At 38.5% G+C, this 18,339-nt stretch overlaps 1 protein-coding gene across 1 annotated transcript in view; it reads right to left on the bottom strand.

Annotated features, from left to right (window-relative positions):
* The window catches only part of stx8 (syntaxin 8), an 80,063-nt gene that overhangs the window by 37,968 nt on the left and 23,756 nt on the right, over positions 1 to 18,339 (bottom strand). The window contains exon 6 of the mRNA XM_062027003.1: positions 16,817 to 16,909. Within this exon, the coding sequence (XP_061882987.1) occupies positions 16,817 to 16,909 (93 nt within the window). The remainder of the gene's footprint in view (positions 1 to 16,816; positions 16,910 to 18,339) is intronic.

Below are 18,339 nucleotides of genomic sequence, written 5' to 3'. Positions count from 1 at the left end.
AATATTCGAGGAACTAGTCAACTGTCATCACATCTATATGAAAAAAAGTGCTAGACATGGATATTACACTATATTTTCCTGGGTAAAATAAATTAATATGACAGGAGGATATCCCTTTAAATGTCCTGAATCCCTGTTTCCCTGTCAGTGTTGTACTGAGCAGTAAAGCTGCATGGAGGAGTTGTGCCGGTCTGCATGAATATTAGCTGATGTCTTGTTGTTCTTCTTAAAGACTAGTTGAAACTGAATAACAAGCACCTCTGCTAGTTGCAGCTAATTAATTCCATGCCAAAATATGTATAGTTGTGAAAATGTGTACAAAAAAGATGATGCACACAAAGTCCAAAAAGCATTCAAAGAAAGAAACACGACTGATGCATTGCTAGAAGCTTTGGTGCCCACTACTGGATAGATGAGTGAACTGCATTAGTGAAGCAAGAACAGAAGGTCCTTCCTTGATTTCAAGGCCATGTCATACTCAACATCATTTCTATATGCCGATTTTACCTCAAAGCATGCAAAGACCATTTAGCTCTACGAAATCTACCAACCCTCTGTGAAGTACAGCACAGTATCCTGCAGATACACTTGATGGTGTCTAGCTTGGGCAGCGTATCTGATTACACACATCTAAAGACGTCAGATTGTGAATAAAAGCATTACCTGCCTTTTATTCTAAAAGGGTGAAACATCGTTTGTAGCAAGATTAAAGTCCCGTTACAGTGTCTGCTGGAAGAAAGATGTGTCGCTTTCAAGGCTCGCTGATTGTTATCACCTAAGTACCTACTTCAGTCAAACACCTCTCAGATGCAGTGACAATGGCCTCTGTATGTTATGTCTATGGCCTCCATGTGTAATGACATTATTATGAAAACAAAGTATCATTATTCTGCGTGAGACATCCAGAGACGTCCCAAAACATAGATCACCTGCTGTGCGTTGGGCGCCATGATACGTGGGGGGCCCCATTTTGCGTGAAGAGGCATATGTAAATGACAGTGTGCTTCCTATGAAATTTTACCTCAAACATATTTCTTGCTTGCTCTGCAACTGATAAGGAAATGATAGCAAACTCCCCATGACATTGTCATTGTCCCCCATTAATTCCTGGGTCTTGTAAGATACTTGTATTGGTTTTGATCCCTGATTTAGGGTGTGAGGCAGAAATGTTTGTTAAAGTGTGTTATTTTGCATCCACAATAACTGTTAATTAGGTCCAAAACAGGCACCTAATTAAATAAACATTGTAATGGTTTAGTATAAACTATTTTTTACAAATAGTGTGAAAAAAAATGTATGGGGGGCCCCCGAATAAAATAATGCTTTGCAGCTTTGGACATATCCCTCTTTATTTTTGAAGGTATGTAGATTAATGTATAATTAATGTGAGTGTGAATGTTGTCTGTCTATCTGTGTCTATCTGAGGTGGCGACTTGTCTAGGGTGTTTCGCCTTTCGCCCGAATGCAGCTGAGATAGGCTCCAGCACCCCCCGCGACCCTGAACGGGACATGCGGTAGAAAATAGATGGATGGATGTCTGAGAGATTACTTATTTTTTTCATACTTCCCAAGCAATTTATGTTTATGCTCTGAACCCACCTTCTTCTGATAATTGCACTCATGCATTGTTTTGCAATTATTTCTATGTACAGGAAAATGTCCCCTAATGTGTTGTACCAGTGTTGACTGTTCCGACTGTGTAAATGACTATATAGTTACTTTCTCCAGATTGTCTTGTTCCTTCTGGAAACATTTCTTAAAGGCCTACTGAAATGAAATTGTTTTATTTAAACGGGGATAGCAGATCCATTCTATGTGTCATACTTGATCATTTCGCGATTTTGCCATATTTTTGCTGAAAGGATTTAGTAGAGAACATCGACGATTAAGTTCGCAACTTTTGGTCGCTGATAAAAAAAGCCTTGCCTGTACCGGAAGTAGCGTGACGTTGCAGGTTGAAAGGCTCCTCACATTTCCCCATTGTTTACACCAGCAGCGAGAGCGATTCGGACCGAGAAAGCGACGATTACCCCATTAATTTCAGCCAGGATGAAAGATTCGTGGATGAGGAACGTGAGAGTGAAGGACTAGAGTGCAGTGCAGGACGTATCTTTTTTCGTTCTGACCGTAACTTAGGTACTAGGGTTCATTGGATTCCACACTTTCTCCTTTTTCTATTGTGGATCACGGATTTGTATTTTAAACCACCTCGGATACTATATTCTCTTGAAAATGAGAGTCGAGAACGCGAAATGGACATTCACAGTGACTTTTATCTCCACGACAATACATCGGCGAAGTACTTTAGCGACGGAGCTAACGTGATAGCATCGGGCTTAACTGCAGATAGAAACAAAAGAAATAAACCCCTGACTGGAAGGATGGACAGAAAATCAGCAATACTATTAAACCATGGACCTGTAACTACACGGTTAATGCTTTCCAGCCTGGCGAAGCTTAACAATGCTGTTGCTAACGACGCCATTGAAGCTAACTTAGCTACGGGACCTCACAGAGCTATGCTAAAAACATTAGCTATCCACCTACGCCAGCCAGCCCTCATCTGCTCATCAACACCCATGCTCACCTGCGTTCCAGCGATCGACGGAGCGACGAAGGACTTGACCCGATCATCGATGCGGTCGGCGGCTAGCGTCGGATAGCGCGTCTGCTATCCAAGTCAAAGTCCTCCTGGTTGTGTTGCTGCAGCCAGCCGCTAATACACCGATCCCACCTACAGCTTTCTTCTTTGCAGTCTTCATTGTTCATTAAACAAATTGCAAAAGATTCACCAACCCAGATGTCCAGAATACTGTGGAATTTTGCGATGAAAACAGAGCTTTTTGTATTAGATACAATGGTGTCCGAATACATCAGTTTCAACGATTGACGTCACGCGCATACGTCATCATACATAGACGTTTTCAACCGGAAGTTTCGCGAGAAATTTAAAATTGCACTTTATAAGTTAACCCTGCCGTATTGGCATGTGTTGCACTGTTAAGATTTCATCATTGATATATAAACTATCAGACTCCGTGGTCGGTAGTAGTGGGTTTCAGTAGGCCTTTAAGTTTATAGGGTTGTTGTGATTTATTGAACTATTGACAGGAATGTTGTGATCTATTGAACTATTGACAGGAATTTGTAGGTTTGGCAGACAGACTTCAGCCAATTGGTGTGATTTTCATGTTATCGATAAAAAACATCCATATTTCAAATTTTTTGCGAAGTGATAGCAACGGAAACCATGGAAAAGTTTCCATTCCGTGTACCATATTTTCTGGACTATAGAACGCACCGGCATATAAACCGCACCCACTAAAAAAAACCATTTTTCTGTTTTTTAGCCAAGCCGCAGATACATATTTTGCTAAATTCGTTATTTACACAGTAATAAATTCTGTAAATGTTAATGTTCAACGGTGCCTGTTACAGGGCAGTAAAACGGCTGATAAACAAAACGGATGTCATCGTCATGGACCCACTAGCTGCGGAAGCGAGCTCTCCAATCAGTTAAACAGACTCAATAACTCTATGGTGACGTCTTGGTGAGTTTACTGAGGAATTTGTGAAACTAGTACAATACAAAAAGAATGCCATTGTAAGTTTACAATACTAACATAGACACTCGTAGATGTGCTAGCATATTAGGTCATGTTAATGACGCTTGCGTCATTACATTACAATAGCATGTACAAATATGCATGAAAACACTCCTCGAGACATCATACCTGGGATGGTTTAGGAAGTATAAACAGTTTTAGTTATACTGTAAAACTTACAAACGTTACATGGAGTGATGAATGAAGAATCCATACGAGTAGACCGGCTATGGACGGCTACAAGACTGAAAAGCACTCCAGTTAAAAAAAATGAAAAATAAAAAACACTGCTGGTAAATGAAAGGACACTACAGCACCAACAGTGACCAAATTCGTCCAAAAGATGGCACCATATCACAAACAATAAAACACCTTCTTAGTGTTTTTGCTTGTTTTTTTAATATAAAATTGTTTTTATTATTGCCGTCAGCAAAGAAAAATACATAAATTAACCGCTCCGTCTTGTGAGCCGCAGGGTTCAAAGTGTTGGAAAAATGTAGCGGTGTATCTCTTTAACAGGAGGAATACGTTACCTGGATTGCTGTGCTGACAAGATAAGCTGGTATGACTCATAAAACACATGAACTGACTTGTGACTACAACGGAGTGGAAAATTGATAATTTTATGGAGGGGAAAAACCGAACAAAAGCTTATAATATATGAGAAAATTATTTGAGCAGAGCCACCCAAATAAAAATCAATAATATTAAGTTACCTTTTTAATTTTAGTCTGCTTGCATGACAGAATAAATAAAGTCATGGTTCTGGTTCTGATAAAACCTTGGAAAATATCCTTGCACTTAAATTGCACTTCTCACGAGTCTTTTGTAAGCGAACACAAAAAAAAAGCATACAATTAGTCGGAAACCCACTAATATCTGTTTTACATGATGTAGCTCCTCTGTTGATTCAGTAGTCATGCACTGTTCATAAAATTGGATACTCTACTTCCCATCCATCCATTTTCTACCGCTTGTCCCTTTTGGGGTTATCACACTAAAATGAAATATAGAGGAAAATGCTACAGAAAAGAATCATTAACAGTGAAGTAGCCATTTAAGCTGTTAATGATACATAATGTATAAAGGGTAATTCAGTACCAGTAGTATCATTATTAGCATTCCAGTAAAACCCATTAAGCTCTAAATCCTCCCTTATTGTCCACTAAAACTGTATTAAAGACAGATTACTCAAACACATGGTATAAGGACTAACTCTGTCAAAGAACACACATAATGTTTGCCTCCAGTGTTGTTTAATCCTTGGCTTTAAGCAAAGCAGCTGGAAAGATCCAGTAAAATTCCCCCACCCTTTTATATCCTAATATTATGGAGTTCATTTTTTTCAATGCTAAGTTGATAGTTTGTGAAAAAGCGTTACAGTGCCAGGCTTGGTGGCTGTGCATGCCGTATATGACGGATGGAGGAGGGAGTGGACCAGAAAGTTTCTCACCCACACAACTGGTGGTTGACATCTGGAAGCGATGAGCTGACCGGATTCAACACACCTTAATTCTGTATTATAGTGCATGTTGTTCTTCGATTCATGCCGTATGTCTGTATAGATGTAGTGCTTTGTTGCTGTTGAAACTACTACCTGGCGTTCTGTAAAAAATATAGTGGATCTTCTCTCAAAGTAGTACAATTTGGACTTTTACTAAAACCTAAAGTCGCACATAAATTCAGAGGTTTAAACAGCCCCGATTCGATTCCAGCCCCAAGTCGACCTGGTGTTAAATGATTACTTTTATCTCATTGATACTGATTGTGATAGAGAAAAGGATTGTTGGAGCAGAGCCATTCTGTCAGCGACACACATAAGGAAACGTTCAGACACTTTTTTATTTATATTCACATTGGTCTCAGAGCAACTATGTGACTCCGGAGAAATGTTACAGACGGAAAGAAAGACAATGTCTTCATCTCTCCTTTAAAGTCCAACTCTGACCTGCATCTGAAACTACAGCAACAGGTTGTGCTTCAAGAGTGTCAAGAACTCTACTTAAATACACACTAATCAAGTGATAAAAGGGGGAATTGGTCCACTAAGGAGAAACAGAAGGCTTGATTGATGAAATGTTTTCAGATGTTCTTTAGAGAGTCCAAAAATGTTAATTCCCTTACTTGGCCCATGAGCACAAATGGCTTATGTGACCCAAGACCTTCTTTCTATTGTTAAAAGTCCCCGACAACCACGGTCTTTAGACAGAGATGGATGCTGGCATCGATAGACAGAGAAATAAAGACACCAGGGCTTGTGATTGATGGTGCTCCGCAGAGCCTGGTGAAAAGTCAATGCATCCCACAGCTACTCTTAGAAAATTGTACTTCACAATCCCCTGAAAAAGTATGCGTTCAAGGTCACACCACTACAGAGTGGTATTTCCTTTAGTAAATACAGCTAACCATGCATGAATTTATACATGAATATAATTTGTAAGAGTGTCTCAGAAATTTTAACGATTCAATTCAGAGGAGTCTGATTCAAACTTGCAGTTGTGGCAGGTAGTTGAGAACCTGATGCCCACCGTGTGCAACAGGTGTTTTGGGAGAACGTTTGGAGATGGTGGACACAAAGCCCACGTGCTACAGCCGGGACGTGCCGTCAGAGGTGTAGCTCCGATCAGTTCGGCCAGACACCAAGCTTCCCTCACTGCTCCTCTCTGGCAATGGTAATGATCCTTCCACAGGTTTACCAACATAAATTTTGTTACGACTAATACTTCCTCAACATAGTTAAATAGTAATTTTCTTTGAAAGGATTCCCATTAGCTGAGCTATTAAAAAGAAGAAGTATAAACATTATGCAGAAGAAAAATTGTGTCAGTCAACTATAGATAGATATATAGATAGATAGTTTATTCGTTTCCAAAGAGAAATTCACAAATTCTATTGACAAAATCTAAATAATCAGATTCGACTGTGAAAATCCTTATTCAAAGAGAGCCCTAATTACAAAACCCAAAACTAGTGAAGTTGGCACGTTGTGTAATTCGTAAATAAAAACAGAATACAATGATTTGCAAATCCTTTTCAATTTATATTCAATTGAATAGACTGCAAAGACAAGATATTTAATGTTCGAACTGAGAAACGTATTTTTTTTTGCAAATAATCATTAACTTAGAATTTAAAGGCAGCAACACATTGCAAAAAGTTGGCATAGGGGCATTTTTACCACTGTGTTACAATGGCCTTTCCTTTTAACAACACTCAGTAAGCATTTGGGAACTAAGGAGACCAATTTTTGAAGTTGTTCAGGTGGAATTCTTTCCCATTCTTGCTTGATGTACAGCATAAGTTGTTCAACAGTCCAGGGTCTCTGTTGTGGTATTTTAGGCTTCATATTGCGCCACACATTTTCAATGGGAGACAGGTCTGGACTACAGGCAGGCCAGTCTAGTACCCGCACGCTCTCACTATGAAGCCACGCTGTTGAAACATGTGGCTTGACATTGTCTTGCTGAAATAAACAGGGGCGTCCATGACAACGTTGCTTGGATGGCAACATATGTTGCTCCAAAACCTGTATGTACCTTTAAGCATTAATGGTGCCTTCACAGATGTGTAAGTTACCCATGTCGTGGGCACTAATACACCCCCATTCCATCACAGATGACGGCTTTTGAATTTTTCCCCTATAACAATGCGGATAGTACTTTTCCTCTTTGTTCCGGAGGACACGACGTCCACAGTTTCCAAAAACAATTTGAAATGTGGACTCGTCAGACCACAGAACACATTTCCACTTTGCATCAGTTCATCTTAGATGAGCTCGGGCCCAGCGAAGCCGGCGGCGTTTCTAGGTGTTGTTGATAAATGGCTTTCGCTTTGCATAGTAGAGTTTTAACTTGCACTTACAGATGTAGCGACGAACTGTAGTTACTGACAGTGGTTTTCTGAAGTGTTCCTGAGCCCATGTGGTGATATCCTTCACACACTGATGTCGCTTTTTGATGCAGTACGCCTGAGGGATCCAAGGTCCGTAATATCATCGCTTACGTGCAGTGATTTCTCCAGATTCTCTGAACCTTTTGATGATATTACAGACCGTAGATGGTGAAATCCATAACTTCCTTGCAATAGCTCGTTGAGAAATGTTGTTCTTAAACTGTTGGACAATTTGCTCAGGCATTTGTTCACAAGGTGGTGACCCTCGGCCCATCCTTGTTTGTGAATGACTAAGCATTTCATGGAAGCTGCTTTTATACCCAATCATGGCACTCACCTGTTCCCAATTAGCCTGTTAACATGTGGGATGTTCCAAATAAGTGTTTGATGAGCATTCCTCAACTTTCTCAGTCTTTTTTGCCACTTGTGCCAGCTTTTTTTAAACATGTTGCCGGCATCAAATTCCAAATGAGCTAATATTCGCAAAAAGTAAAATTTTCCAGTTCGAACATTAAGTATCTTGTCTTTGCAGTCTATTCAATTGAATATAGGTTAAAAAGGATTTGAAAATCATTATATTCTTTTTTTATTTACGATTTACACAATGTGCCAACTTCACTGGCTTTGGGTTTTGTACATTCAAAGAAGTAGATGAACCTGAACACACAAAACAGTCTCCACTCTGACTCCAGAAGATTTATTTTCTGAGGCACAGCATAAGCTTATAGTTGGCATTAACTTAAGAGAAATGACACCAAGAAATTACGGTACGGGTATCCAACATTATCCCTCACACATTTAATGTTCGCAATAATTCATGAAGTCAAAAATCCCACCAAACACACTATCACGAATGTTGATGTTCCTTTTTTCTTTTTTATTATTACCGGCTCATTGCAAGTTTGTCATTCGTCTGATGACAACACGCTTTTGAACATCACTTCGTGGTTCTGTCTGGAAAGCACGACTCAACAACGACTAGCCTCGTTTTTCAAACTGTACGACTCAAACAGTGAATCAATCTTTAACCACGCTGACTTACTATTGAGGTCCATCATGAGTGTGGTTTATTTGCTCACAGGGATGTTTCTAAAAGCAGAGGCAAGCACGATCTGTGGAGAAGCTGCCAACTCGTGTGTACAATTTGAAGGTTTAGCTGTCAATTGTCCATGTTAAATAATCGACTGATGCAAAATAAAACCAGTCATTTACTCATAAGACATACTTCACGTTGAAGATAAGATTAATGATCTGTATGTAGTTTTTGCCTTGAGCTGGCTATTTGGAAAACAGTCGAAAACAAAGTGCAGGTGCAAGTATTGAAATTGTTTAATAGTTACGGCCAATACCCTTCATGTCTGAGGGGAAAGACCCAGACTTCTTACTATCCTCAGTCTCAACATGATACAAATAAAAGACTTTAACACAATTAACCATGGATAATGTTTATTGATGGCTAAGTTAATAACACCACCCGTTAGCTTTATTTGAGAACAACACACATGGCTCACAAAACAGATTATAAAGTCCGTGTTTACGTCTTCAAGATTTTTTTCCACAATCTTTTCTATTTTTTGGTTCATGATTTTCTGTCACAAATAGTCCCAAGACCACCATCAGTCCCTCCTCTCATATGTCCTCTTTCAAGTTGCCTGTTTTTGTGTTTCATTTGAAATAGTGGTTGCTATGTTTCTTCTTCTACGATTGGGTTACATCATGTTTGTTCATGCAAGATTTGAGAATTGGAGGACTACAGTCTGGTTTGGTGGTGGGACAGAATCGCTACACTTGCGGTGTGCTGTGTTGATATTATCTTAGCATACCACACCACACGCATAACGATCAAAACTATTCAATGCCTGAATTCTAATCTTTATGGTAGTCTTAGGACTGTTTTTGACATAAAAATCCCAAACAGAAAAAAGAAAAGACTGGAAAACATTATTGAGACAAGAACATTAGAATCTCTTGAGCAAACTTGGGTTGAGTTGTTTTCAAATTAACGAATGACTGGTGTTATTAGCCTAGTACCACTAAGATTTAATGTTTTTAACTGAGATAAATAAATCTGACACAGAGCAATGACTTGGTAGGCACCAGCTTTCCACGCAGACATCAAGAGTTTTGGTCGTAAATATTGAACAAAATCAATACTTATGATTGTCAGCGGCCCGACCTGTTTTGGAACCAATTATCAGGACAAATTCACCCTAAACACATCTAAAACAAAAGGACAATCTTATAAGACATAAGATAATCGGGCGTTTGCCGTTTTTGATCGAAAAGTTGAAAATTGGGACAAAAAACAGTTTGATTGTCTTTATGTGTGTACCCCACTCTAAAGAGGACCATTTTAACTTAAAAACTGAAAAAGACCAGGTTTCACTAGCTAATACAACAATGTTTTAGAAACTAAAATGTTGTATGCTTCTAAAAGTCATGTTTGCTGTTTGTATCTAAATAGAATTGCACCATTTATAAAAATAGAGCACCTACGTAAGCACAAGAACAACACAACAATGCTGTTGTTTTAAGGTAAAAAAATATTTGTTTTAGTAGCTCGTTCTTGTGGTAACGTATACAGCCTAACTAATAATGTGCATGTCCAAAAATGCAGTTAATGAACTGTAACATCAATTGCAAGGCTATTTAATATCAATATTAAAAGTGGGTGTAGACACATTAGTTATTCCTTCGCCGTGAATGGTTTATGTAGGGCGAACTCTCAAAGACCACATCACAAATCTTTGAAAGTCCTACAATGAGTTAACTCATGCTAAAAAATAGATCGATGTCATCATTCGGGAGATTTGTTTCTCCCAAATATATTGTAAAAACTGTATTACATTTGTTGCTCTTTCTAAAAGGAAAGGAAGACCTCAGCTCAGTTGGTATCCAGTGCACTATTTTCTGCACCATTTGCTGAGGGAATGGAAAGGTTCTGGTATTTGATGAAATAATTTAAGGAATATGAATAAGCTGCATGCATATGATTTAACTGTTTTTAAAACACTAGTAGTGATGATGACAGAATGACTTTTTTTGTTATATTTGGAATACAAGTTGAGGGATGTCGGTATGCCATGAAGTTAACATTAACCATGGACTGGAATTTATCATTACTTTATTTATTAATACATTAAAATCTATCTTAAAAAGGGCTAGTCGGGGGGCTATGGGTTCATTTCTAAACCTCTCAAAAAGGTCATCTTGTCCCATTGACCTGAGCCGGAATTATTTCTGCAAAAGGAAATGACTGCAACCTCCACGGCACTTGGACTGAAGCAGAAAGTTACAAAGAGCTTAATCTATTTATAGAAAAACATTGGACTCACAGTACAGTGATCAGGGGGAAGAAACAGGGAAAAACAGTTGGAAGTGCCAAGTTTACACACCAACTGTCAAGATCAACTTGGAGTCTTGCTTTCTTCCAGTTTAACAGCTTACATTTTATTTTCTTCTTCAAAGACACTAAACCAGATTTTGATGTAGTCTATTCTGACATTTATGAGAAGTGCAGCAGCCACAAAAATGTCATAATCAATCCTCAAGATAACAACTGAAATCCCTGAGGAAATGTTTCAAAAGGATCGATTCATTTGGCCTTATTGACTATAACATGAAAAGATAAAAACTAATCGGGACCAATCGTACTTTACACGTTAATTGTTTTCTAAACAGAGAAACATAGTATAGGTAAGGCTGGTTTATCATGGGTACCAAGTTCGATACTTTTACAGGTATCTACCGGAATTTACGTTAAATCAAACGGTACCTTTTTCGATACCTGCGTTGCACTTGTCATGACGTCACGTCTGGTGGGAGACTGGCAAACATACATATTCAAAGCAGACTGTCTCTAGGACCTAGACATTAACTAGAGGTAATGTTGCAATTGTCCAAGCCAAAAAAGTAAGCATGACTGATAAAAAGCACTCGAAAGTAAGTTTCCACTTTACAGGCTACTGTACCTTGATGCTAATTTACATTGAATATGACATAATCAATACATACTACTTGTTAGCATTGGCGATTTTACATAGTGATCTCAACACCTCCAAATTTGTCAGTCAAAATAATAACTGAGATACATGTTGCAATCCAACAAAACACAGGACTGTCTGGCACATTCAACTGGATACCAATAGATTACTTTCTGGCTACGGCAACACACCTAGGACGAACTGAAATTAATACATACTTGCAAACGATACTCAAAAATGTAAGAAAACAAGATATATCAACTGAACAGCACAGTTATCATGATCAGCTATGTGTCTTTTTAAAATGGTTATACTCGTATAGCGCTTTTCTAGCTTCAAGGTACTCAAAGCATTTTGACACTATTTCCACATTCACCCATTCACACACACATTCACACACTGATGGTGGGAGCTGCCATGCAAGGCGCGAACCACGACCCATCAGGAGCGAGGGTGAAGTGTCTTGCTCAAGGACACAACGGACGTGACGAGGTTGGTAGAAGGTGGGGATTGAACCAGGAACCCTCAGGTTGCTGACACAGCCACTCTCCCAACTGCGCCACACCGTCCCCATTAAAGAGATATATACTTATAAAGTTAACATTTATTATCAGATGAACACACACAAAAGTACTGAAAATTGGTACCTATACCGATTCCCAATTGGAATTGGTATCGTATCGGATCAAATGTAAAAGGTACCCATCAATAAGTATAAGTAGGTCCAATCCAATGTCGTAATAACATGGACATTTAAAACAAATATGTATAGTCATTACTATAGCCAATAATGCATTACCATTAAATGGTTAAACAATAATGTATAGTTAATTCACTAGTTCTGTCCACCTGTGCAAACATAATTGTAAGACAATTTGCTCCAGAAAACAAAAGTAACCGCAAATAATCAAAATCAAGTTTAAATAGTTATCCACCTTGATTATTGTCTGATTGTGTCATACAATTGGCATTACATAAAAATAATATCTAACATCAAAAATTCGTCAACAGTTCACCCAATCACACAGAGAAAAAAATATTTTTCCACAGTAAAAAATTGAAATGTTTTTTATTGGTTATGATTAGGGCTGCAACTAACGATTAATTTGATAATCGATTAATCTGTCGATTATTACTTCGATTAATCGATTAATAATCGGATAAAAGAGACAACCTACATTTCTATCCTATCCAGTATTTTATTGGAAAAAAAACAGCATACTGGCACCATACTTATTTTGATTATTGTTTCTCAGCTGTTTGTAAATGTTGCAGTTTATAAATAAAGGTTTAGTAAATAAAAAATAAAAAATAAATAAAAATTATTTAAAAAAAACAAACTGCGCATGCGCAAAGCATAGATCCAACGAATCGATGGCTAAATTAATCGGCAACTATTTTAATAATCGATTTTAATCGATTAGTTGTTGCAGCCCTAGTTATGATACAATTATGTGCTTGGGAAACAGGGAATATTGTGTACAGAATTTTTAAATGCATTGCGTGCCTTTGAACTGATTTAAACATTTGAACAGGTGGCATATCTTTTACACCTTTAAAGAAATTGTGACTTTCCCTCACCACCTAATGTATATTCAAGAATAATGTGTCCTCGGTCAAAATAATGACCCTTCTTGCATTCTTGCGGCGGCGCAATTGATACAACGCTCATTGCCAACAATCCCACCATTCAGGTTCATATAATTGGAAACACTGACATCAAGCTTGCAAAAAAAGAGAAGAAAAACATGCCAGTTGGAGCATTTGAGGCAACGATCCTCATAAAGTTAGAAAAGGCAAGAAGAGAGCAAGTTGAAACAATCACTCTTCCCTTCTCACATCACTGTCAACCAAAATGCTCCAAACATCTGCCATACTTTCCCAGCAGAGGGTAAGGTTTGTTTGCCTGCTGAAGTCATTCAGTTATTAGCCTGTGCTTGGGTAACAATGGAATATTATAAGCTCTGCCTTCTTTTTTCACACTAGGAGCTTGTTAGTCACAGATGATAACTGCCTGTAATGATGAGACAAATCTGGCCACACAGTTCTTATCTTCCAAACCAATTAAAACAAGAAACTACAAAGAGTTCGCTCTTGGTGAGAAAGTCAATGTGCCTGTGACATTGGTCTTTAAGGTACATTCATAATGGCTCTCTGTGTATTTTAACAAAACTCTACAACATTTTCACCATTGTCGTGGTACATTATGGTTGTGGTGAGAAAGGGTATCAACCTAGGTAGTGTAAAACTCGCAAACAAACATAAAAGGTTTGATACTAAACAACATACAGATAAGGAAACAAATACATACCATTTCAACAGATAAGACCCTTTACTTCCAAGAAAATACAAGACAGTCAACAACTGCCAAAAAAACTGCTTATCAGGAGCTTAGTTTTCTGCTTACCATAGAAACTAAAAAGACATATTTTTTTCTTTTGACAGACCTGAAGTTAGCTTAGCAGTTTTGAAAAATATGTTCGGTTTCTTTAGCCTCACGCTGATACACTAGCCCCTGAAGTCTTCCGGCGGCTTCCAGGGGAGGCCTGACTCACGTTGAAAAAAAATGGTTTAGTATAAATGCAATTAGCATTATTTCAGGATGTTATCTTTTTTGCGTAATGTGCACAAGTCGGGCTAGTTAAGTGCAGTCAGCTACTTGCTAGCACACAATAGTGAATGTCATTTGCCAAAAAAACAGATTTTGAAGTGAACAATCTATTATTTTTGTCTCAGTCTTTTTTGTTAAAGCCCCATGTACTTGGCCAAATGTGTGCTGCCGTATGTGTCGACATGAATAGTGTGCTCAATTTGTTATAGGATGTTGGAAGTTTAAACTTGAAAACCCCCAAGATTAGATTTTCTACTCAGAAAGTCAGAGAGTAATCACCAACCCCAAGTTGGTTTTGGAGGATGGCTGGGCTGAGTATAAAGAACAATTGAAGCTTCTGAACACGTTGCACCAGTTTTTGTCACACTAAATCAGCTGTATATGTTGTATTGTTAGACATTTTTATATGGTAATATTACTGTAGAGTAAATAATTTTTTTTCATGTGGTACATAAGTTCTACATCGCTAACAATGGGGTCTTTGCGTTACCTCTTCATCTACCGCGGTTGAAGGTCACAGAAGGAGTGCAAAATTGTTCAGATGTCGTTTACATTCAGACAAGGCAAGGGCAAGAACAGCTTTAGTGAATGTGGCCATCTTGATTTCCGACTTTGTAACTGGAACGCGTATGTGGCTGTGATGTCATTCCCAGCAAGGACGAGAAAGGCGTTAGATACAAGCAAAAGGGTGGAAAGGAAAGGAACATTTGCAGCAGGAAACAGCACTTTGTGGTAATGAATGCCAATCTTAACTAGACTAGCTGGATGCTGCTTTTTGTTTTAGTTTTGCACATTTTAAGTTATGTTTTCTTGTGTAATGTTTTGTTGACATTATGTTGTCTCACTGTAAATAATAGTTGGGAATTTACAAATAATAGAAACAATCTGATTTTTCTTGAAGTGGGGTGGGGCTTTGCTTCTGTATTGTATACTTAATTTTCTGTCGCTATCTCTTCCATGTTCCGAATATAAATAAAGCCATCTAAATAAACATTTGTTATAATTATATTTTTATATTAGAACTTCATTGTATACATTTTGGTCATGAAAACCCCCCAAAAAATGTTTTCCATTGTAACAAGAAAATCTGAAGAGCCTTTTTCAGAGCCAAAAGAGACAAAAGAACCAGTTCCTTCAAAAGAAACAAAATTCCTAACACCAGCCCTCAGACAATTTACCACTAGTTGTATTGTTTAGTTCACCACTCCATTCATCAAATTTGTTACCAGATTCCCTTGTCGTGACCAAAAGATAACTATTATATATAAAGAAAAAACCAAGGGTGAAGTGGACCAACAAACCCATAAAGAGATTTGGATTGGAGAAAGGGATCTATGAAAGCGGCTATATCATTTGCGACTGCGATAAGAAAATAGCAGTGGCAACAATGTCCTTGGCTTCAGGTTTAACTATGAAAGAACCCATTGCAACAGCTTTCAGTTAACAAATTGATCATTGATGCCTTAAAGATGGTACCTAGCAGACTCACATATAATACATTTAGCATGACTGGAGCCCTTTATATTGTAGATTGAAGCAGCAAGAGTCAGAAGCACCTTGGAGGGGTGAACGAGCTGTTTGAGATTTGCCCTGACTTGTGACGTATGCCAACTTGTTACATCAGCAAATATCGACATACATGGTAAATGTTTTCCGGGTGATACTTGTGCGAGTCTGCGATTTAAAAAATGTTGTAGTGTGCTTATAGTCCATACTGAAATATGTCCACGGTGAGACCTATAACATAAAATGCTCTGTTATTGGTCGTGTTAACCAGCACAGCACAAATATGTAAGAAGTGCCTACTTAACTTGTGTGTTTTTTGACAATGTACCTACTCAGGGCAAGACCTGGAACCGGACACAAAGCACAGAGCCTGCCAAAGAGCCCTGCTTCAGTCCAATGGCAATATACAGACAGATTTATTTAAAACTGCATTTAATTGCAGAGACAGTTCCTACAATTAATAGCAAAGGGCGGATACAATGAAGCGGTAAGTCTTAAACAGTATATGTACGACAATTTGTAATGATAAACTAGCAATGTTGCCTCAGCTTAACCAGATGACATGTAGATGAGAGAAACAGGCTACGTATTGTACATAGTCGTTTTAAACAACGAGAAAGGCATAAAAACACATACCATGTGTACTTATAGCCTTATGGACTGAAAGGCATTGAAAAAAAAGCTAATAAACTAACATTTGAGATACTTTCATCTCCTCAGTTCGAATGTTCCTTCTTCTTTGCTGCAGGTCAGGCTTTAGCTTGTACATGTACAAGGGTGTTAAAATCCTCCTCTGTTGCCATTTGTAATAAAAAGTAGCATGTAGTTCTTCTTTTAGTTGTCAATTGCATGTAATAAAGACGACCTCTAAAACAGCTCATTTTCAACAAACGGTCAGAAAGTGGCTTGAAGATGGTCTGTAAAGCATAATGTGTGCATAATTCTGACCAAAGCACCACCATTACATGCTATTTAGACCAAAGATAATAATACCACCCCTTTGATGCTTATGCTGATTACACAAAAGCCATAACTTTTTTTGTGCAGAAGTGTTTTTTTTAATCTAAGAAAGGTCAGGTCTTCTGTCAGTAAAATGTATGCATGGGGGAAACAAAACTGCAGATTCATTGTAGAGCAAATATGTTTCACACTGCGGTGTGTAATATGTCTGGAATTTTTGTGACGAATATGACCAGGAAAACATGAATATGAAACATTACCGTTTTGTTCATCCAGCTCATTGCCAATCTCCTGTCCCATGAGCTTCTGTCTGCTGATGACGGCTGCTAGTGCATCTAGACCTGCATCCTGGGCTGAAAAGAAATGGAAAAACATTGTCTTCAAAAGTGGGAAAGAAAAGCAGGTGATACATTGCACAATAAATACATGATGGAATTCCCTTCTTGGGGAATGAGAACTGGCAGGCTGTTAGGGACCAGATCAGCTCTCCATATGTGCCACATGCGAGTCATTTAGCCTCACTTAAAACTATTACAACTGCAGAAGTCCGATGTGGGGTGAAAAACAATGGTGCTGAGAAGAATAGAAAAGATTTGGCTCTCGCTGTATTCCAAGTAACACACTGTCTATCACAGGAATTTTTTTATGAGCGAACACTCAGGCGCTAACCATTACCCAGCTCTGCCAGAAACCCCTCAGGGGACTTGCAACCTCCACCAGCTTCGGTTTCACTGTCATAAAAGGAATCTCGGATCCCAAATTGAAACTAACCAGAGCCATAATGGAGACATTACAATGAAGTGTCATATGGAGGAATCTGGTGCACTGACGGCTAGCTCTTCAAGTTCTGTCAAAGCCATTTGGCAAAAGGGGAAAAGCAGGCACTGGCTTACAGCATATTTTCTAGATGTGGGCAATAACAGCTACCTTTCATGTCTCAAGCTGCAAATACACACTGAATCCAGTCCCTTTTGTGTTTGAAATATGTTCATCTATTAATTGCTTCTTCGCGCGAACATAACTACAGTATGTGTTTTACTGTCTATTACTGGAAAGTCCCTATTACTGTTAGCGGGTTGCAGTGACAAGAGTGGGTGTCCTGATACAACTTTTTAACATCCAATATGATACTAATATTGACGCCTTAAGAATTGGCAGACACATACATTGATCTAATACGATATCAGCACAAATCACACATACTTTTATTATTTTGTAGCGCGTAATGTTGAAAAATGCTCAATCAAGTGAAATGACTTAGACATTGTCCTATGTGTTATCAACCTTTTGGAAAGGATTTGTGTTGTCTTTAAGTTGAAGTAGAGTAGTAATTGCTTTGATGACTGATACTAAAAACGTTATACCAGACCATCTCAAAAACGGAATGAAATTCAGAACGTACATGAAAATACAGGATGTCGGGTTCACAATATTAACTATGACAATAAATGGTGAATGGGTTATACTTGTACAGCGCTTTTCTACCTTCAAGGTACTCTAAGCGCTTTGACACTATTTCCACATTTACCCATTCACACACACATTCACACGCTGTTGGCGGGAGCTGCCATCAGGAGCTTGCTCAAGGACACAACGGGCGTGACGAGGTTGGTAGAAGGTGGGGATTGAACCAGGAACCCTCAGGTTGCTGGCACGGTCACTCTCCCAACCGCGCCACGCCGTCCCCAATAGAACCCTGAATATTGACAAAACGTACATGTGAAAGTTGCTCCTCAACTTCCCAGATCACTTCCTTGATCGACATCTTTTATAATCGAGCAAG

The sequence above is a fragment of the Entelurus aequoreus genome, linkage group LG18 (assembly GCF_033978785.1).
Source record: "Entelurus aequoreus isolate RoL-2023_Sb linkage group LG18, RoL_Eaeq_v1.1, whole genome shotgun sequence".
Classification (NCBI taxonomy): domain Eukaryota; kingdom Metazoa; phylum Chordata; class Actinopteri; order Syngnathiformes; family Syngnathidae; genus Entelurus; species Entelurus aequoreus.
The sequence above is the reverse complement of the archived record's forward strand: the minus strand, read 5'-3'. Positions and strand labels throughout refer to the sequence as shown.